Source organism: Sinohyriopsis cumingii, chromosome 3 (assembly GCF_028554795.1).
Source record: "Sinohyriopsis cumingii isolate HCF-2022 chromosome 3, ASM2855479v2, whole genome shotgun sequence".
Lineage (NCBI taxonomy): Eukaryota > Metazoa > Mollusca > Bivalvia > Unionida > Unionidae > Sinohyriopsis > Sinohyriopsis cumingii.
Window position 1 is genome coordinate 3206240 of NC_142963.1, and position 24256 is coordinate 3230495.

Consider the following 24256-nt stretch of genomic DNA (forward strand, 5'->3'; position numbering starts at 1 on the left):
TGAATGGGTGGTCACATTGACATGCGGTTTTCACCAAAGGCATCTTGTTCTCTCTGATTGGTCTTTCAATGAAAATTTTGTCAGTAATACATCCAGTATGGCCACTTTGATGATCATCTTGAAAATCTTGTTATTGCCACTCCTAAATGGATTGTCATATTGACATAGGTAATGCAAGAATATCAAATATAGTTTCAGCACTCAGCAAAAATATGAATAAGAAACATTCATTTCTAGGCTTCATGGAAATTCTTTGCAGCTAGTAGAATGTCTGTTCTTTCACAGAACTCTTCTGTTATTTTGCAACAACACAAAAAAATAGTAGTATACAGTTTAGCACTTAAGGTAGTAGTATATAGTGTAGCAGCTGTCCATTCTTCTATACGTCCACCCACTTTAGTAGCTTTGAGTTCAGGTCAGTTCTAGTGTTGGTGCATTGGTGTTCCATGAACACATTGTTTGTTTGTTCATCCTTCATATATATGTGATCTGGATTTAGCAGTAGTAATTCATTTGCTCAGCACCTATGCAAAGGATTGGATCCAAAACCCACATACCTATCAGTTAGGCACTGTATGGTGATTTCCTCAAAGTTATGAGTTTCCTTCTTTTTGAGGTCTACTTGAAGTTACCACATTGGCCATATAGATTTCTTCATATAAGGTATTAGGATTTGTTGTACATTCGAGGTAAAATAACACTTTTTAGTACAGGAAATAATGTTTCTAAAATGCTTTTAATCACATGGCAGGAAGCTTCAGAGTGACCTAAAGACAACAAAAATAGAAGAGATGAAGTCACAGATGGAAGCCTTCTATCAAGAAATTGTCAGACTCCAGAACTCTAAAGACACAGGAATGGATAGATCTGCAAGGTACTCTTAGAACATTTGTTAGCTCTCCTGGTGAAAGACCAGAGGAGCTCATGAAGTAGATCTGTATCCACTATCAGCTGTCCATCCATTGTCAGTCTGTAGTCATTTCTTTCTCATTATTCCTAACCTACTTGTAAGAAAGTTACAAAACTTTGCACTTTCTTCCTAATGTCTAGTATGTCTTAAGTAAAGAAAACCCCTTTAATTTTCATTATGGCTACTATGCTAGCCATCCTGAAAATCTTATCTTGAATTCTTCGAAACAGCTGGCCAGATCAACATGGGGTTTTCACATGAACACTTTTTATGACATGTAGATAGTCCTAAATGAAATGCTGATATGACATCAGACAAAAATGAAAGCTGATATGACATTAAACATGGATGTCATTGCAATGATCTTATTACTGATTCATGGTTGGTCATATCAACAGTGTTGATGGTTCAAAATGAAAATGATGCCAGTGTGATATCCAGTATGAAGACCATCTGTAAAATGTTTTAATTGCTGCTTCTCCTGAATGGATGGTCATATCAACAAGAAGTTTTCACTACAAAGATTTTCAAGGATATTTAGTTGATTCAGAATAAAAGTGGCTCCAATGTGATCTCCCAGAATAGCAACATTGGTTGTCATGAAAATCCTGTTATGACCACTTCTTTAAAATTATGCTGACATAATCTCACAAATCTTGGACCAACTGAGAATTGGAAAGTGGCATCCCTAATGTAGAACAAATTGCAGAGATGGAGGTGGTACTATACTGACTGCATACTAGACACACATACCTAACTCATGCATACTTCTTGAAGGGTGAACAGACAGTGGAACACATTTTTGTCAAGTGTGTCAGTTTTAACCCTGTGAGACATAACTATTTTGACATGAAAACTGAGTAAAGAAACTGTATGATGATGTAATGCCTGAGAAAATTGTGTACTTTTTGAGGGAATTCAGTTTATTTTAAAAAATGTTAGCCATATATTTTAAGCTTGTTACATGAGTTGCTTGTATATTATATCTTACAGAATTTTTACATCATTACATTTTAATATTTTATCTTGATGTACTTCATGTAGAAGTTTTTATCTTAAACTTTAGGTCAGTTGGGTTTTAAATTTCTTTTTCAAATATGTTATCTGATCATAATACATTGGGAGTACTACCGCTGTCTCGTATACATCTTGCATCCGCACCATATTGGCAAATGGCAGGCAGAATCAGCAAATACATGTCCTGTTAGTTGACCCATCTACATGCAGTTCAGACAAGATGGGTCAGTATCATTCATGATGCTCCCTGCTTTCATTGCTCAAAACAGGCTACTGTTCATGAATAATCAGACTTTGTTATGTCGAGGGAGATCAAATCTCGTCTTGACATCGAATGAGAGAAAGGATGATATATCGACACAGACACTTTGTCCTGGATAAAGTGGACTATTTGTTCCGCATATAAGAAATAACCCCACACCAATGAATTTGCTTCACATCTTGGCTCATGAAGTTTACCCCATCCTAATATGCATGCAGCCTCCCAGCAGTTACATCCATATAGAGGGTGTGCTCCAGTAGATAACTTTTAGCTTTTTTGCTAAAATGTTTTAATCCGTGAGACCTGGATTTGCAAGGTAGTAAGTATTTCTGTTAAGGTATTATGATTGGGTCAGTATTGAAAAAATTAGTATCTTGAATTCCTAAAAACTTTGATTTAGTCAGTAGAGCACAGGTCTCGTTGAGGGACTCTTTTATTATTTGTGGTTTATCTATATGTACTCATTTTTAAGGCAGTTATCAGTATCCTTAGAGAATAGAGATTTCTGTAAATAACAATATTTGAGTGATTTCATAATTCCTGATATGCTCATTGGTAATAGAACTATTGTATGGTTCATCACAATGTTTCCAGGAGTAAAATGTTTTAAATTCCATTGTTTTGCTAACTCTGAACAATTTGTATGCTTGTAATTTACAATACATTGATATAGTTGTATACTTTTCAGGACTGGAAAAGAAGGCACAGCAAAAGTCAGGGCACTAAATGAAACAATACTTCGACTAAATAAAACTAATGAACAGCTCCAGATTGAAAATAGAAGCCTAAAGGAGGATCTAAAGAAATCCTTGGATGACACAAAAGATATACCCAGCAGTAAGTACAATATATGCAGTTTACAGCAAATTGTCTTATAAACTGAGTAGCATTATGTTACATTATTTTATAACTGAGGCCATATTGTAATTGATGAAAACAGGAATCTGAAGGTATATTGGTACCTTGTAATGAAGCCCTTAATGTACTGCTGTACCTCTTATAAAAGAAGTGTGGTCTTAGACCTGATAAAATTGATCACATTTTGTTTTATTGTTGAAACTTAATTTATTACACTTGATACAAGTTCCTGTTGCATGAGAACCAAATATACTGTGTTATCACATGATGTGTTTTATGTACTTTGTTATAACACAGCCTTGTTGGATCATAACTCATTTTAAGATGACTATTAATAATATGGGTCACTTTTATTACATCCATGAACAGCCATGTAAAGAGAGAGTGCAGAAGATGCTAAAGTTTTATGCAGAATTATGTCTCAGCACAGTGCACTTGGTTATGAACTTGGCATAGTTGTGTGATATATATATATATATATATATATATATATATATATATATATATATATATATATATATATAGTGTGCACAACAATGTAGCAAGAAATTAAAACAGGAGCCAGAAAGAAAATATTTTTTGAGGACTCAAAAAAGCAGTAAGAAACAAATATGTTGTCACAGTGACCATATTTTATATCTGATTTCATGGTAGTCATAGACTAGAACTATCCTGTTTAGACTAGGCTGTTTTTGTTGTCATTGGGTATATTGTAAGCAGGACTCTATTTTAATGTGGAATGCCATGCTCAGAAATATTTTAAAAACAACGCATGAAACCAGATTATGAAGGGTTATTATTAGCTACATATAATATAACATCCATACTCATACTAACTGACCTGGTTGCTTATAACATGGTTCGGTCTATAACACGGTCGGGTTCTATGGCTCCCAACTGCCGTGTTATAGCGGGGTCACACTGTATATTGCTACATAGTCATTACAATAATTACTGGAACTCCCTAAATTTACCGTTTATATGGTTGGTTATATGTTTTGTCCATCTGCACAGACCCAGCTCTGCTGTCACATAATATGCTGACAGACCTGGGTGTATTCAGTTTGTTGGGAGTAATCTGTAGAACAAACTACATAGACTCTGATCTGCCAGTGCATTACATGAAAGCAGGTCTGTATTATTTTTGCAGTTGGACTCAGGTTATAAATGATTATACATGTTACAATTAGTCATTACAATAAATGCTGGAACTGGCTAAATTTTCCATTTGCACGATTGTTAGCATTATTATTATTTCAGAGGAATATGAAGACATGAATAAAAAGGAGTTGCTACGAACTATAATGAAGTTAGACAAGGTGAGTTTATGCAAAGTATTTGTCATCAGCATTGTATAAGGTGAAAGGGCATTGAAGGAATCTAAGTTTCTAAGTAATTCTTTTTTATATCATGCAACAATATTTGTCCTTCATTTCATGCATACCTCTGTGCATAGATTTAGTTTTTATACAGAGATCTGACAAATTAGGTGATTCCTTCTTTTAGAAACAGTATCTCATTAAAGGCTTACAATTTTAATTGAGAGGGGAAGAGGTGGCGTCATCAAACTTGCACATTCCTGTGATAGTTACTTTGTATCTTGTCATTGCTTACAAGATCTGTGTATATATTCTTCTGGAGTGAATTAATATCATCTTCCTTCAACATAAGCTGTTATTGCTGAATCAGGTTTGTTTTTTTAGTCCAGTAAAGACTATTCAGAGTCCCCCAGAATTAGCAGTTTTATTGGTTGAAAGGTTGCTTTCTCTTGGTATTCTAGATCTAAATTTAAATCGCTGTAACATTAAACCTAAGAGTCAGTTTTGTTTTTGGTAAATTGGCTTTATTTAATATATTTTCTCCCTCATTTTTTTTATAGAATTTGCAGAGGGCAGAGAAAAAACTGGAAACAGGATCTTTGGCCTCATATGACAGCCGTACTGAAATACAAGGTACTGTGTGTCAGAACAAGTATTGTACAGTAGTGGTCTGAAGTTTGTCTTGTGAGTTAGGTTAAAATTCATTTAAGGATGTTTGCTGCTGACAAGTTCACGTTTACCTTGCAACTTGTGATGGTGGAATCAATTCATTGTGATACCAGTGTATCAATGTTATGACATGATTTATTAAACTAGATAGAACTATGGGAGATATTGGATGTTTTTTTGATGTAATAAGGCCACTGTTGTGCTATAAGATATTGAAAAGGATGGATCTAAATGCATCATTTGAAAGAATAATAATGTAAACAAAAATAAGAAAATGTTGACTCTTACAAAATTGTAAATTGATGACCATTAAATCAGCTCCAGTCTGCATACCTCACATTAAAATATTATCTTAATACAAAGTAATATGGTGGAAACTTATGTCCGGTAACCTACACTTGTCTTGATATGTACATTTCGAGGAATTTACTAAGCAGATCAATCCAATCTATCACAGCAACAGCTCCTTGCTTGCCATGGTATCATGATAAACCTTTCTTGGCAGAACCAGTAGGGCATTTACCACATTCAACACCCTGCCTGCCACAGAGCAAGATCAAGATCAAACAAACTACCTCATTTATGGTCTCAAACATCAGCTGTTCAGACCTTCTACTTGAATCATATATATTGTACCTCACCTCAGCCCTCTATCCATTGATGAATACTCTTAATTTTCTCGGTAACGAACCCCAGTGGTTGCCGCTATTGCTGCATCTCATCTTCGTAATATCCAGTTTCTGATTGTGTCAAAAAGGAAAGCAGAACATCCATTCTCCCAGCCAGAGTTACATCCATATGGAGAATATGCCTTCTTTAGTAGTAACTGAAGTATTCTTGGGATTTGGTACCTTTATCAAGGGGAGATCACTCTAACTGCCACCTGGGTGGGTCGATAACTTTTTTTGACTAAAATGTTTTGGCCTGGGATGTCTAGATTTGTGAGATAGTAGTAATTATCCGAAGGTGTTATGTTATAATTGGGTAAGTATTATCAAAGAGAAAGATTTTAATATAAAATATTGGTTTCCCATCCTTTGAACTTTGGTTTTTGACAGTACAACATAGGCTTCTTGGATTTATTCTAAATTTTATATGCACTTTTGTAATGATGAGACATTTAATGACTCAGATTTCTTGCATTACGTAACATTTGAAGCGGTTGTGGCCCTTGATTGCCTACCATCCTTACTTTGGTTCTGCAGCATAACTTTACCAAGAATTGCTGGGTTTTAATCAGATTTGTCGTGCAGCTTTATGTTGAGATCTTGTTTGATTGTTTACAGCATTACAAATATTATGTAGAACAGTTACAGCCAGTCAGTTACCCATACCCCTCACATTGGTTTCTGCAGTATACTTAGGATTGTTTTATTTCATCCATATTTATTATTCAATATTATATTCATGAGTCCTTGAAACAGTTTGATTTACAGCATCCCAGGTCACCATTTAGAGAAGTTATGGCCCTTGATTGCTTGTTCTCCTTACTTTGGATTACCAACTTTATGAAATATGGTACTGGTAGGGACTTCAGCTATATTAGCACACATCCTAATATTATTTTTGAAACCTTAATTCAGTTTGCTGTTCATTGTTGTCATTTAGAAAAGTTAAGATTCATTGTAATTCGTTAGGAGAGTGAATTCTATTTATTTTCAGACTTTAGTTTTTGTACCCAAACAGTGCACACACAATAAAACGGATTTAAAGCTTATTTTATGTGTAGTTTGAAGTTGTTGTGTAGTTGCTTGAGCTTGACAGCCGTGATATAAAATCATTAGTTTGTAGAATTATAGACAGCAAACAATCAGGGGCCATAACTCCAGGTCGTTTCAAGATCTCATGACATAAAAATGCATACTAATAATGGTCATTGAGATGGAATGAATTTTTTTTTATCTCTGTAATATTGGTTGTGCATCACATACTGGGGAAAGCAAAATTGATTGCCCATGGTATAAAGAAAAACCGTATATCAGTTTTGAGGTAAAAAAGTAAAAGGTCAGGTTTTTATCATGCCTGAAGTAAAAGAAGAATGTTTTATTTTTGCACGGTAACATTGGTTCTACATCACAGACCTGGACCAAACTTTGTAGATGGCTTGCACTTTGAGTAGTGTAGATGTATACTATGAAAATTAGATCCTAGTAGATAACATACGAAGCAAAGGAGAAATCTAGTGTTAAAGTATCCATTAAATCATCAGTAAGGTACTTAAATCACATATGGGGGACAAGTTTAGAAATATTGCCTTTACGTTGATATAAGTTTTGATTACATGACAGTACAGGAAAGTGAGGATGGAATTAGCAAGGGATAAAATTTAAAACCATTTGAGTTAGTCTTCTTGTGTTGCTTGGAAAAGTAGAAAGGGTGTTACCAATAGCTTTCCCATTTATGTCTGACAGAAATGGAAGCCTGTGATTGCTGCTTATCTAGGTCTGTGGCTTTTGTTGTGATGCTCCTGTTTTGTCCTTATCTTTGCCCACTCTGTCATATATGCTGTCAAGAATATGTAGGATAGCAGACATGGTGATTTTAAATTGGATATGATAGTATCTATTTCTCTTGAGCATGTGTTAGTAGATAAGTAAGAAATAGGTATCACTTTTGCAGCAGTAGCAGTTACAATATCATTGTCAACAGTAACATTTCACATGGGTAGGAAAATCTTTTACAGGGAAGATCTGGCATTCCACTGAACCCTTGTTGCCTTAGTGGCTTAAGTAATATTTAGCAAGAACTGTCTGGAAGAACGCAATTTGCAGATTATTATAAGTGCTGAGAACCATTTTCATTTGGTATAGATTTAGTGACATATATTAAAACCTGCCTTAGTGGACACCTCCAAATAAAGAATAATGGAGACCTTTTAAAAAAACATTATTGTTTAACATTTGTTCCAAACTTCCATTTTCACCTCTGTATCAAGGACATCTGTCCAGAGTTCAATTATTTTGGTTCATTGAGTGATCTTTATAAGCAAGCTGCAGTATACATCATATCACTGGTGATCAAATCAAGGCAAAACAGCCATCTTAGCCACTCAACCCATTATGTTTTTAAGAACTGATTTGGGCAGATGAAAGAAAGGAAATATGGATTAAAAACATCTTTATTTCCTTAACTACAGGTAAAATTCAGCTGGATGGTTCCCTAGAGGAACGGCTGGAACAGCTGGACAAGAGGGAGACGGAGCTTTTAGAAGAGCTAGAGAAACAAAAGAAACTTAACAAGGCGCTACAGGAAGAGAAAAAAAGACACAAGAAGAGATTGGAAGAGGCAGAGTAAGTTGTACAAGTTTGAAACACAGTCTTGACCATGTTTTCTTACAGCAAAAAGGACATGTGAAAAGAGTCATTTTTAAATTGTCCATGTATTTTTGAACACAGAAAAATGTTGAACAGAAATAGAAGTTGTCAGTATTTAAGATGTTTGTATCTTTGTCGATTTTCTGACAATGATATGTCATTTTTTATTATCAGTCAAGAATCAAAGGATGTAGAAGCGAGGTCAGATAGGGGTTCACAGAGACCACCATCAGCACGGTCTCCCAGAACAGCCTCAGTAAGCTCAAGGTAATATAAATTTGCTTCTCTATGTATTTATCAACTTAAGTCTGCAGATAGAGAGAAACAGGTGTCACTCACCAGCAGTGATGGCTGGCATCATTGGTTATATAAATCTAAGGGGGGTTTGTGGTGAAGATTTTCTTTTGTGATATACAAGGAGATTTCGTAACGGTGTTGTCTTCAGTCATGGTTGCACAGAACCAATCTTGTATTAGAATTTTTCTAATAATGAATCGTACAAAATTTTCTAATTTTAATGATGGCCATTTTTCTAAAACCAATGGTTATTGGGCAGCTCAAAATAGCATGGTCATGACATTTTCACATCATCAATATGACATTTGTTACTTTGCTGTTTTCTTAACAGTATGAACACAGAGAAATTGAACATAAAATGACTGGGTTGTAACTTCTCTCTTTTATTGGAAGCTGCCTTGTTTTGCTATCAGCATTAAGAGGTTTCTGTTAGGACTGGTCGGGCTGGTGTCAGGATAATGTGACTGGGTGGGACGTCATGCTACATGTCTGCGATATGATGCCCCAGTGCTAGGCATCACTATAAACTACCACACTGAGAAATTGTAGCGATATGACTGAAAAATTGTTAAAGCTACGTTAAAAATCCAAATCACACACACACAATCTTTTATTGGACAAAAAATGTACAGGCTTTATACCAGTATAAATAATCATATGAACTGTAATGTGAAAGATAAGTTTGAAATCAATGAATGTATGTGTCACCTTGGGAAACTGTCAGCAGTTATGACCCACCATAAATTTACCTATAAGGTTTTCAGTGCTGGAATTTTTAGGTGAGGTCAATAAGTGCTGTAGTGAAAAATTCACTCACCAACATCAACATTTCTCAGCATATCTGATAACTGAAAATCGTTGATCTTTAAACTGTAAATTTGTTGAATTTGTGTATATTCATGTTGTTTCCTTCTTCTTTTTGTTGGTTCTAACTGCACTTTTTAACACATTATTGGCTATATCATGCCCAAAACATGGGAGTTAAGTGCCTTTCCAAAATATCCACCAAGGTAGCTAACCCTGAGCTGCATGGGCAGGTATTGAACCCATAATGCTTGGGTTACGAGTTTGATGCTTTTCCAATTAAACCACCACAGCTCCCCATGAATGTTCATGCAGTTATTATTTTTTGAGTGACATGGCACTGTTTCATATATATCTTCATAAAGACTAATTCATGGATGTTTAAATATATAGTGCTAGAAAATGCAAACCAACCTACACATGTGTTTTGTTGTTTGGAATTGCTTGGACCCTTACCTAACTAAAAATATGAATTCTTCAAAAAGTGAAATACTCAACATTTCATTAGCAATCTTCCATAAATGTTTGCCAGTATTGAATCTTTAAGAACTCCTTGTTTGGGTTTCTAGTAAAGAATCTGAGTTTGATAAATTTGCTTTACCATGTAGGATAAACATGCAAAAGAAAAATGTAGATGCAAATATACGTCATTTTGTTGTAGCTTTTAGCAAATGAGATGCCAACACATACATGAAATTGATATCAGTCAGTAACATGTATGCATATCTGTTCTATATAGACCATCCAGTGCAAGAAGAGCATCGGTTGATAGCAAAGTGTCCTCTGTTCAGAGACAGAAAATAGAGAAATTTAAGGAGAACAGAGCAGCCAAAACAATCCAGAAAGGATGGCGGGCAAATAGACAGCAGAAACAGGTCAGTTTACATGGCTGTTTTCCAAGTGTAAAAATCCAAATTTTAGTAAACCAGTACTTTTCCAGGTCTGTGTTTTTAACATATTTGCATTCTTCACACAGTAGACTATGCATGTATCCTAATGCAAGTACACTATTTTATATTTTATTCATAGGCTTTGATTCACATGTTGTGTATCTCTGCATATTTGATTCACTTTTTACATAGTAGACTATGGATGTATCGTTGAGATATAAGTGACAATTAGTACTTTTTCTTTCTGCCTAGAGAAAACAGACAATTTGTAGACCAAACATATCTCTCTTCCTTTTTGATATGGATAATTTATGGATTGTATAATATATCTTCCAGCATTTCCTATTTATGATCGATCTTTGTGTATTTTCCACTATCTTCTTCTGAACAAAAATTACGCTTTGTCAGGTGATTCATTTTTTCTGGTTTTATTAAAATGCCTGCTTGAATAATTAGTCCATTATTTTTTTAATCAGTTTGAATTTCTGCACACATCTTTTCAGTCTTAAAGTTAATACATAGAGATGTTATCATCTTAGCTAAACAAAAATTGTCTTAAAAAAATGTAGACTAAACAAGAGAAAGAAGCATCTAGTTCTCATAGACAGGAGAAAGAAAATTACATGAATGGAATCAAAGAGGAGCAGATTCGTGAAGAAGAAGCCATGATCAATGCATTAAATGAGGATGAGACTACTAAACTAAGCCAGAAAGAAAAAGAAGAACAAGTATGCATTGCATTTCATCCACGTTCATGCTGTGCTGGTTTTAAGGTTGCCACAGCTTTTGTCATTTTTGTTTACAAGACATGTTGGTGTATGCAGACCTAGTTTTTACACAAAAAGCAGAGTGGCTCAAGCACTTGTTTTGCACTTGAGAGGTCTGGGTTGTGTTGGTTGTTATTCACAAGGGTCACTTGCAGCTGATCCTTGGCTGCATTTGATCAACAACTTGAGGGAAAGTTGTTGTTGTTGTTGTAGAGTTTAATGCCATTTTTCAGCACACGATAGGCTATACATGGCGGCCAGTATTAATGGTGGAGGAAGAACCCGGGAAAAGCCCGGAAAGAACCACCGACCCACGATAAGCTACTGGCAAGCTTTCTCACATACCCACATTTTCTGAATCCAAGACTCGAACCCACGCAGACAGAGGTGAGATGGCAGTGATCCGTAATGGAGAGTGCTTTAGACCACTCGGCCACTCAGGGCCCCTTGAGGGAAAGTGTGGTTAATTTGCTCGTGAATAGTTTATAACAACCCTGCAGTCAAACACGCCACTAAGGTCAGTGTTCTTAGCTGATACAATCAATCCTGAGTGACCTCTGCTGTATGACAGTTCTTAAATCTATGGTAACCATGGTTGATGAAGAAGGTCTGCAGGCAGAGTTCAGATTGTTAAATGAAAAGAAAATTGATGGACTTGAGTCTGGATGCTGGTTTTCTCAAATCTGCTGGTAGACAGAAGTACATGTCCACTAACTACCATTGTAGTGCTGAAGTCATGTAAATCTCGACTATAATCAACTGTTCTTTTGTGGCGGCGATGGATATACATAGCTCAGATGTTTTTATTATTTCTTTGTTTTGAAATCTCAGCACAATGCCAATAATGTCATATATTCCTTTTAAATTAGATGGCTGCTTAACTAACGTTTATTTATTTTATGTATTTTAATTCAAGTGACCTCAGAGAAGTGCCAGTTTAAGGTCATTCTTAATACAGCTGACTTTTGGGACAGGTTTTACTGTAGAATTCATGAATATTATAAATCCATATATATCCATGTGTATTGTACACCCCAGTGTGAATGGAATAGAACTAAGGTCTTGTGTAGTAAATTGTACAAAATAAACTGTATTTGAATGCATTTCTTCTATTTTTAAATCTTGTTTCAGATGGTTTCTATTTTGTAACATACAAAAATTTGAGATTCACTATGCATTTAAGTTGAGGACTGGAAATTAAGTTTCCACTATTAGTCAGTCAGAAATATCCTGTCAGATATTGAGTTTCCACTATTAGTCAGTCAGAAATATCCTGTCAGATGTTGAGTTTCCACTATTAGTCAGTCAGAAATATCCTGTCAGATGTTGAGTTTCCACTATTAGTCAGTCAGAAATATCCTTTGAAATGTAAAATTGTTTGTGTTTGGTCAGAACAAAATTTCATTCTCATACTGAGACTCAAACGTGTTATGATTTTCAGGTCAAGGCCTAGGATTCGCCAAGAGAACTTAAGTTTAGTACTGATTGGCTGAAAATTAAGTCTGACCTAAAACTAACCAATCCAATCTCTTTAAAACCAGACTTCAAGGTTTATCATGGTGAAATTAGGACTAGGTCAATCAATACATACTGCAGAATTAGGTCTGAATGTTCACTATCTATTTAACATATGTTTTCAAGTGGACGGTATACAGACCTGCTCTGCAAGTACCTTTTGCAATAATTCATGGAGTATTTCCATTTATAAAGTCAGTATGGATCATGGATAATTTTTTATTATACTGTAGTAAAATTATAAGGTGGTTGCACTATAAGGTGGTTTATTCCATTGCTTATATTGACATTATTATCATGAGAGGGATACTAATCTAATATGAATCATGTAGGATAAGTATGTGGAGGAAGATAAGGTAAAAATGTTTCGAGAAAACTTGGCTGCCAAACAAATTCAGAGAGCCTGGAAACAACGTAAACATGAGGAGGAGACAAAGCATGTAAATGTTTCCTGTTTATAAACCAATGCTTTAGCCTGCAAATCTGTTTCTTTTTTAAACAGCTTCATGTGCATGTTTACCAGGAGCAGTGTTGATTATATTGAGTATTTGCTTGGTACAAAAGCACACCCATTTGTGAACAGCAGGGACCTTGATCTGCCATTCCGTAATGCACCAGTAGATGATGTATTACACTTCATATTTGCAGACCTCACATTAGTGAGAAGTGAGATATATCAGTCACTTTTTTGCCACCGTAAGTGTTAACAATTAAGGTTTGTTTAAAGCTTATTTGTGTATTTTTCCTAAACCCCTTAAAAGACTTTCACCATACTTGACACAAATCATTGTGTAACAAAGCTATTCATTCAGTGACATTCTCATATATCCCATTTACCTTGGGATTAGGGTAGATCTGCATTAAAGTTTTGTTTGAAGCTTTTCATTTGCTTGTATTTTCTAAACCATGAGATAGAATCTCATCAAATTTGTCACGAATCATTATGAAACAAGGACAATTCAGACAATCACTCTCACTCATTTACATTTTAGTCAAGGTCACAAACAGAAAAAAGATTGCATTTTTAGGTTTCACTTAAAAAATTTATTTACTTGTTTTCCTAATCCCCTTGCTGATTATTTTCCTTTATACTTGGAAATGGATCATTATAAAGTTGAGACAGTTCATTTTGTGATGCATGCATGCCCCAATGACCATGTTAAATCATTGTGGAAGCTAAGACATTTTATTGTTCATTGTGCTTACTCATTGGTTCAAGGTCACATTTGTAGAAAATATACATTAATGTTATTTCCTTTTATTTCCTAAATTCCTTGATTGATTTTCTTACTTCTGATGAGTCATTATGAAGCTAGGACATGTCATTCTCCTACAACTGCTCAATCATTGTTGTGACCTTGGGGTCAAGGTCATGTGTTTTACAGCAGTATAATTTACCCAGTATCTGCCAGCACATTATGCAGTTGCAGATCAAGGTCTGTGTTGCTTTTTGTAGTTATGTGCACTATATATATATATATATATATACTTCATGCCTTTCTTTGCTGCTATAAAATGGAAGACACTTAGACATTGAGTGCTAGGAGCATTGCTTTTTTTATGTGTTGTCTTGCCAGTTTCCAGAATCTTAAACATCACCCTTTCTATTTAGCCAGACAAACAGCTATTAATATGACAAGTATGACTAAAATTTTCATTAAAAGTATTTGTTTAACTTGGTATTTCTCAGTCTACACTTTTTTAATGTTCTAAAATTCCTTAATCGTATAAATCCTCTGACTGACCATACAAAATTGTGGCATAAATGCTTAAATTTAGTTAATGATACGTAAAGGTATTTTTTTAATAATGCAGAATGATACTTTATATACTCGCTTATAAGGCAAGTCAAACTGCAAACTGCATAAACCCAGATCTGCCATCACATAATGCAGTGGCAGATCTGGGTCTGTGCAGTTTGTTAGGAGTAATCAGTAGAACAAACAACATCAACCTTGATCTGCAGGTGCAGTATGCTACGGCAGATCAAGATCTTTATTGTTTGACTTAAGTGAGTATATACAGTACCTTGGAGTAGTTATATTCGTCTTGGATGCTCATGGACATAACAAGATAAACCTTAAGTTGAGAACCTCTCTAAATATACACCTGGACCTGAAAATGTAGTGTCTGATTTGCTGATTACTGGTGATGTCATGAAAATATTCTCTATAAAAACAGAGTGAATTAAACTAAATTCCATGAGAAAAATATTCATTGATACAAAGTCATTAAACTTTGTATTGAATCAGATCCTTAGCTTACGAAACTGTTTGTTAAAGTCATGGATTTGTTGAAGACATAATTATGTAATGTTTTGTCAGTTGATGTGGCTTGTGATCAGCTCAGCTTACAATTTGTTTATTAACTGTATCCCATGCTCCTACCTTGTAGTTTATGAGTTGCTATCATTGTCAAGCATTCTGCCGTAGCATTTCAAGCAGTAATGGGTAAAACCTGCTTGTCAATTTATATCTTCACATTAATTTGGAATATTTTTCAGTATTCCATGAAGTTTGTGTTTGTGATAATTATATGCATGTGTGAAGAAGACTGCGACTTTTGTTCTTTGGAAGCAAAGCACAAACCATTCTCTCTTCTTTTGTTCTTCATTCTTCCTAATTCTTTTCTATGGGACTGAAGAACTTTCTACATTTGTCTCTTTATTTCCACTTTTGCTCTTAACCAGTTAATTTTTAGTTCTACTGGTCATAGACCTTATGATCTTATTGTATGGTCTGTTGTCTGTTGTCCAGATATCCAGTAGTTAGTTTAAGTTTGTATTCCTACTCATCCTTAATAACTTAAGTTATTTCCATGAAACTTTACACACACATTCATCCAGTGGTCTAGTTGATCTTAAGTAAAGATGGTGCCACTTGAACATGAACAGTCTTCATTTTGAAAATCTTGTTATCACCACTTCTCCTTAATAGACTGTCATATCAGCATGGGTTTTTCCCTAGGCAAATTGTCATATCAGCATGGGTTTTTCCCTAGGCAGATTGTCATGTCAGCATGGGTTTTTCCCTAGGCAGATTGTCATATCAGCATGGGTTTTTCCCTAAACAGATTGTCATATCAGCATGGTTTTTTTTCCTAAATATATGGTCATATCAGCATGGGTTTTTCCCTAAACAGATTGTCATATCAGCATGGGATTTTCCCTAAGGTGGCGCTCTACAGTTTCGTATTTTGCATAGGTTAGGATTTTAAAGAAAAAGAATTTCCCCGGCTTTCCTCACTGGTTATACTGGCTATTTAAAAAAGACCTTGTATATCTTAGGTATAATTCAAAGAACCTTTAATTCCCTTTATTTTGGTGTATCATTGATGGGTGTACTATGGGTTATAGAGTATATATCTTGGCCTTACTTCAGATGTGCACCTTTCAAAAGAGGGCTAGCTCTACTTGGTCATTTTCACTTCCTGAACTTCAGAGGTAAATTGTATAAAAAAGAGCCGATAACTTTTTTTACATTTTATATATTTGGTAATTCATTCATTGCACTTTCAGAAGCTGGTATTGTCTAGTCTGGCAAAATTCATTTTCCTTATTTTAATACGGGAGCAGTCATTTTAGTTAGCAATGTGCTTAAATCATGTAAAATTTCCAAAAGTACAATATCCAAAGAAATATCATCCACATTACATTAATGTAGCATAGAGGTATGCCAACATTCTCTCCATTGTGCATGTTTTAAATGCGAACTACTTCATCTTACGTACGTCACTCTCTCAAAAGTACATATTAACTGGTGAGCGCCCCCTAAATAGATGGTCATATAAGCATGGGTTTTTCCCTAAATAGATTGTCATATTAGTATGGGTTTTTCACTTAAAGACTTTATGATGTGTAGTTGGTCCTAAATGAAAATGCTGCTGATCTCATGTCCAGTATGGCTGCCACTGCAGCCATCTTGAAAATCTTGCTATTTTGACTTCTCTTGAGTAGAAAGCTATATTGACATTGGATTTTCATCTGTAGATTATTTTCATCTGTAGATTTGTTATTATGTCTATTTGGTCCTAAATGCAAATTATGCTGGTCAGTTATTACCACTCTTCTTGATTTGATGGTCATATCAACATGTTTTATTTTTACTAAATGATTTGTATTGTCTAATTGGTCATAAATAAAAATGTAAATGCTCAGATAGCCAATATGGCTGCCACCATGGCCATACTGAATATCATATCACTACTTCTGAATGAATGGTCATATCGATATTATACTATCTGATATCTATTGTGGCTACCATGGCAGTCATTTTGAAAATCTTGTTATTGTTACTTCTCCAAAATTGAAAGTTATAACAACATGGGGTTTCCACCAGAAGATATTTTATGATGTTTTCTTGGGCCTAAATTAAAATGGTTCCAGTCTGACATCCACAGCAGCTGATTCCAAGTCATTGTTATTACTGACACATGGCAGTTAAAAGGAAGAAGTGGTCTTATCCTGAAATTCTGGAAATTCTGTTTGACCAGTAGAGCATAAGTCCCTTCAAGAGACTCATGTCAATACATGCTCAAGAAAATCTACCAAATTAGGCTAATACATAGACTCATGTCAATACATCAATATATACTGTAGGAAATCTACCAAATTAGGCTAGCACAGAGACTTATGTCAATACATGCTGTAGGAAATCTACCAGAATTAGGCTAATACATAGTCTCATGTCAATACATACTGTAGGGAATCTTCCAAATTAGGCTAATACATAGACTCATGTCAATACGTCAATACATGCTGTAGGAAATCTACCAAATTAGGCTAATACATAGTCTCATGTCAATACATGCTGTAGGAAATCTTCCAGAATTAGGCCAGCACAGAGACTCATGTCAATACATGCTGTAGGGAATCTTCCAAATTAGGCTAGCACAGAGACTCATGTCAATACATGCTGTAGGAAATCTACCAGAATTAGGCTAATACATAGTCTCATGTCAATACATGCTGTAGGGAATCTTCCAAATTAGGCTAGCACAGAGACTCATGTCAATACATGCTGTAGGAAATCTACCAGAATTAGGCTAATACATAGTCTCATGTCAATACATGCTGTAGGGAATCTTCCAAATTAGGCTAGCACAGAGGCTCATGTCAATACATGCTGTAGGAAATCTACCAGAATTAGGCTAATACATAGTCTCATGTCAATACATGCTGTAGGGAATCTTCCAAATTAGGCTAGCACAGAGACTCGTGTCAATACATGCTGTAGGAAATCTACCAGAATTAGGCTAATACATAGTCTCATGTCAATACATACTGTAGGAAATCTACCAAATTAGGCTAGCACAGAGACTCGTGTCAATACATGCTGTAGGAAATCAACCAAATTAGGCTAGCACAGAGACTCATGTCAATACATACTGTAGGAAATCTACCAGAATTAGGCTAATACAGAGACTCATGTCAATACATACTGTAGGAAATCTACCAGAATTAGGCTAATACAGAGACTTATGTCATTACATACTGTAGGAAATCTACCAGAATTAGGCTAGTACAGAGACTCATGTCAATACATACTGTAGGAAATCTACCAGAATTAGGCTAGTACAGAGACTCATGTCTATACATACTGTAGGAAATCTACCAGAATTAGGCTAATACAGAGACTCATGTCTATACATACTGTAGGAAATCTACCAGAATTAGGCTAGTACAGAGACTCATGTCTATACATACTGTAGGAAATCTACCAGAATTAGGCTAGTACAGAGACTCATGTCTATACATACTGTAGGAAATCTACCAGAATTAGGCTAGTACAGAGACTCATGTCTATACATACTGTAGGAAATCTACCAGAATTAGGCTAGTACATTTGTGATATAATTATTAAAAGGCTGTGAAGAGGATGATTATTTAAATTGAAAATGAAATTGTTTTTGATGAAGTAGCTAAATAATCTGTATTATTTAGAGTTTATCATCAAATTAATCATGAATTTCATTATTTAACCTAAATTAATATCGATAAATATATACAGGTATAATTTCTCCATAAAGTTAGTATTTTATGAAGTCAATTTTCATCCTTGTAAGATTTTAATATTGATGTCTTTAATTTTGTATGCCTCCACCATCACCATGAATATGGCAGAAGCATATAGCATTATGCTTGTCCGTCAATCCCTGTAAATGTGTGTACATCCTAAAATGTGTGTGCAACTACTCTCACATCATTCCATGGAGTGTTTTGAAACTTGACAGATATTATTAATATGATGTCAACACGTTTATATCAAATTGTCGTCACTCTTTCATGTTTTCCTTACTTATTTTTCTTTTTGATGTTTCTTTATATATAACAAGTCCAAAATCTTCACCTGGGGAATGTTAGTATTCCATTTGCAATGCTACAGTACATATTTCCATCTTGTAGCCAATGTCAAGGTCACTTGCATTTTCTCACACAGGTATGGTAATGTGAATATTTACTATTATTAATTATTGCCAGTTCTGATAAAGAATAAATATTGATATTCTAATTTACCAGTTACATTTTAATCATAATATTTATATGTATCCAGGATTATCTGACATTCAGGTTCCTAACTGTCTCAGGCAGTTTGTTAGCTGGCCAAGTCTAAAGATTGTTTGATGCGTGTTGCCATCTTTATGGGAATAAGGTGTCAATTATTAATAATATAACTTGTGAGATTTCATTGACCATTGTGTTTGGAAGTCAAAGGTACTCATCACGAATGATTAACCACTAGGATTTCATTCAATGCATGATCAGTGAATCAAAAATGTAGCATATGGTCTTTATGACCTGTTGTTTATGTGGTAATTAACAAGAGACAAATATATAATTTCTGCCTGGCAAACAGTTAAATGGATAAAAATAGGTGTTCTGAGTCTCAAAAGTCAGTTTGTCAATCACTTTGATGCATGTCAGTGATTTCAAGACTGAAGGATAGTAGTGAAGTACATTGATAAAATCAGTGTTCAAAAATCTTTCCGTTGTGAGTATAAATTGATCATTATAAAGAGTCTGGCTTTCACTGTTCTTGCTGTAGTTGATGAAATGAGTCAGCTATCTTGCTTAGGCAAAAGAAGGAAACTTGACAGATTTCTAGCACTAATGAACTCATTTTACAGAAGAATGGCTAAAATTAAATTAATGCAGCTCTGTTATTGGTTTTTATATTTTTATTTTGTGTTTATATCTCTCTCTTGAAAATCTACCTATTTCAAAACTATTTTCAAACTTTCTGAGGCATACTCAATTTTCACAAGGGCAAGTTCAGTTTTACAGTCAGCTTCCATGGGGCAAGCTGACTCAGAAAATTTGTAAATCCCTGATATACATATATATATATATATATATATATATATATATATATATATATATATATATATATATATATATATATATATATATATATATATATATATATAAAGAATTCTTGTAGTTTTCTTAATTTTGATGATTTAACTGAAACTTGTCAAACATAATTGACATCAGCTGAATATTTTTGTTATCATGGTCTGACGATTTTTATCCCCTCTACCAAAGGTGTGGGAGGGATAGACCCATGATGATGTCTGACTATCTGTCCTGTAAACAAGGTGGTTTCCATAACACAACTTAAGTGTGCTGTAGCCTTTTTTTCTCAAACCTCAGAGCATATTGATTTTGGTGCTGCTAGGTCCATTTACGTTGTCACTGGGACTGAAAGTGTGATTTTCATTTCTGCATGATAAGTCAAATTTACTGTACCAAAATTTGATCAAACTTTAGAGGTAGTTCTCTTTGGATTCTAAAGTTGAGAGATGAAAGACCATGGTCATTGGCACCAGCATTTTAACATTTTTACTTTTCACTTGATCAGTCAAGTTTACTGGATTGAATTCTGACTCCATAGATAGTTCATGTTTGGGCAGAGGAACATGCCTATTGATTCTTTAGTCCATAAATCAGTGGTGAAGGTCAGGAGCTAAATTTTTATTTTGGTTCCACATGATAAGTCTACTTTTCTCAAGTTCCTGCACCCATTTTTAATCAGCTTAATAGTTGCATTATATTTGAGGAAGGGCAGCTCACTATTGAGTCTTTGAGTATAGATGAAAGTTCAAGGTCACATAATATAAAATAGCTGTGCCAGGGAATCAGCCTTTCTTTTGATTGCTGTCTTTATACTCCCAATAAAGGGGGGGGGGTTGTGTCAAAATCCTCATTTCCACCAGTCTGACCAGCACACAATGTTGTGAACCCAAATAGTCCCACGGTTGTTTATCGATTGGCATGAAATATTCTTAAATAATATGGCCACCATCTTGAGATGTGCCTGTTGACTGTGACCATGCTATGTTTTGTTAGCCATTGTGCCTATTTCCAACAGCAACTTATTTTCAGATGGTGCAGAACTCGGAACTGTTGCTCCTGGAAATTAGGTTTCACAGGAACATGAATTGTGAAGGTTTTTCCCCAAATGGAAGGGTCTGGGCCTGTTTACAAGATTTGGTGAAAAAATTTGCCATCATATTTTAAAAATCTGAATATAGAAGAGACAGATGCACTGACTGCTTTAATTTTTAAAACTCGAAACAAATTTACAATAGAAACCAGTTGAATTTGTGTACTCATTGAAGTGCCATATATGCATCATAATATGGAAATAATGAATTAGAGCTATAAAAAAGGTTGTTTTATGAAGTCATAAGAGATTCACTTTAAACATATATTACCTTTGCTAAAAGATATATGAAAATCTTTGCAATTTTCCTATTTTGGACAATTATATACATTACCTTAAAACTCTTGGTAGTCTTTTTTTCTTGTACTTTCTTTCTTTATTTGCACCATGCATGAACTCTTCATTTTTCCTGCACCTTTTAGGAAGAAAAAATATTAGCTTTCCAACGAAACCGGGCCGCTAGACGAATCCAGAATCAATGGACGCAGTATAAGTTCCACAAAAATGAAGAGGAAGTGGATGAGGTAAACAAAGGCTTCAGTTTAACAAACAATTAGATTAAAGTTATTGACATTGCTTTAGTTAAGGGATAATCTGATACAATCCATCTGTCTGCAATGATCTCTCCTAAACCTTGGTTAGCCATGTAGTGACCATCTTTGAGAGGAGGATGGTTTTTAGACATCTGTGCTTGGGTCCTTAGAAGGAAGTTAAAGGTCAAATATACAAAAATTACAGTGACAGTTGCATTTTTTTATTCTGTATTGAAATTTTGTACATGCATCTGTACAAGGAGGGTGTGTATATATTTGGATTACATTATGGAGATGGAGTGGAGTAGGGTCAGTGGCAGGCATATAGTAAAGTTGATTTGGAGATGGAGTGGAGTAGGGTCAGTGGCAGGCATATAGTAAAGTTGATTTGGAGATGGAGTGGAGTAAGGTCAGTGGCAGGCATATAGTAAAGTTGATTTGGAGATGGAGGCATATAATACAAAGTCTGGGAATTTGCTATGACAAAGCATGTAAGTACCTCTAATTTCCCATTTGTAAATAGCGTAGAATTTGTTCCAATGAGACATTATGTCATTGCAGATTTGGGTGTATGGAGTTGGCAGTTGGGTAGACAGTATGGGCAAAACAGTAACAGTTAGGAATGTTTACTGATATGATAACTAAGCCTTATTTTTATTAGTACAAACATTTTATGAAATGCCTGTGTAAGAAAACATGGGCATAAAGTATTTACAAAAATCAGAACCTTTGACTGCTGTGTTTTGTTAATGGGGAGGGTGAAACAGCATTGGCAAATCTGACAGTCATACATATGAATTGACTCTTACCTAAATAAGTACTGGCCTGAATCCCAATCCTCCAAGTTGTTACCACTTTCAGCTAGCACTGTGTTTTCTGATGTAGTCATTAGGAATTTTACTATTTTTCAACATTTATGCATGTTCTTTTCCTTAGCTTAGTTTTATATACTTTTACCTTCATTTTTAATGTTGTAAACACCATAGACAAAAATAGTAAAATTCAATGTTTTTCTAAAATGTAAGTTTATTTGGTGTTGTAGTTTCAATACTAAATTTTTTTATGGTAGTTGCATTTTGGAGTAAATTCAAGTTTCATTAAAAAAATTCATTGTGATAGAGAACTTTATTTCGGAAACAGATACTTTTCTGTTTAAAATTTTTCTGGCATTATCATTGTTTACTACTTTAAGTTTTCTTCATTTTCAGAAAAAAGGTAATAATTCTGGCATACAATTATTGTGTTACTGAACATACATTACTTTGTAAAATGGTGCCAGTTCTGAGATTTTAGTGCTTTGCTAATTCCTCTTTGAATCATGCTGTGTCTGTCCTTGCAGTATGGGTCAATTCTACAAGCATATAAATCATCTAGGCAAGATTTTATCAGTGTTCAAGTATTTCAAGCCAGCATTCTAATTCTGTTAAAAAATATGACTTATCTAGCACACATTGAGTGGATTTGCAGTTTAACATTTTTCAAACACATTTTGGATGTGTTCATGCGAGTTTGTGAGTAATTGTGACAGCAAAATCATGTTGTTTGCTCTCAACTTGCTGGTGATAATTTTAAATTGATTAATTTAAACAAGTAAAAACAATGTCCCAGTAAAACTGCTGTCAGAATTATGCACAGGAAAATATATCATATTTGAATTAGGGCTGGCTTGATTATCTGATAGTTTATTAATTGATATACTTGTTTTATTATTGATATAATGTTAGGTAATTTGTCTTTTTGGAAGATAATTTATTGCCTTGAAAAATACTCTTTTACACTGTACTTTGAAATATAGTTTGTCTGACCTCCATCACAGAAGATTGACTTAAGAAATGTTTTCAAATAACTATGTTCATGACCAATTAAAGCAGGGATTCTATTCATGTCACAGATCACATCATATTCATGGTGGATATTTAGTCAAAACTGAGATGTTGTTTAATGCACATAATAAATCAGGATAGACATCATACTCATGTTGGATATTTAGTCACAACTGAGATATTGTCTGATGCACTTAATAAATCAGGATACACATCATACTCATGTTGGATATTTAGTCACAACTGAGATATTGTCTGATGCACTTAATGAATCAGGATATACATCATACTCATGTTGGATATTTAGTCACAACTGAGATATTGTCTGATGCACATATTAAATCAGGATACACATCATACTCATGTTGGATATTTAGTCAAAACTGAGATATTGCCTAATGCACATAATAAATCGGGATACACATCATACTCATGGTGGATATTTAGTCAAAACTGATATTGTCAAATGCACATAATAAATCAAGATAAGCTGCATATTTGTGTGTAGACAATTCAACTAATGATACAGTTCAAGTTACAGATGTTCTGTGCACATTTGAAATGATTTTACTTTATTATTCTAGGAACATTCACTCAGAAAGAGCCATATGATTAAATGCACCCAAAATGAGTCTTGATCAACCATTTGACACATTCCCAAAGGCCTGATTCGCATTTTGATGTGTTATTTATATTTGATTTAATTTATATTTGATTTAATTTAATTGTTTGTAAGTTTTAAAATCTTTTTATTTTTATTTCATTACATGTTAAGTAATGTAATTTTGTTTACTGGAATTGGATACTTTCCAGAAATTAGTTTGACCTGACTGT

At 34.4% G+C, this 24256-nt stretch overlaps 1 protein-coding gene across 3 annotated transcripts in view; it reads left to right on the forward strand.

Moving 5' to 3' along the window:
- The window catches only part of LOC149802356 (uncharacterized), a 73737-nt gene that overhangs the window by 27610 nt on the left and 21871 nt on the right, over positions 1–24256 (forward strand). Inside the window, exons 12-20 of one of the 3 annotated variants that reach the window (XM_089951587.1) lie at positions 752–874; positions 2878–3026; positions 4308–4366; positions 4927–4999; positions 8172–8325; positions 8524–8616; positions 10190–10325; positions 10910–11068; positions 21489–21590. In XM_089951587.1, the coding sequence (XP_089807713.1) occupies positions 752–874; positions 2878–3026; positions 4308–4366; positions 4927–4999; positions 8172–8325; positions 8524–8616; positions 10190–10325; positions 10910–11068; positions 21489–21590 (1048 nt within the window). Of the gene's footprint in view, positions 1–751; positions 875–2877; positions 3027–4307; positions 4367–4926; positions 5000–8171; positions 8326–8523; positions 8617–10189; positions 10326–10909; positions 11069–12954; positions 13063–21488; positions 21591–24256 lie in introns of all 3 variants that reach the window. The other 2 variants (XM_089951588.1, XM_089951589.1) reach the window with 2 other exon arrangements.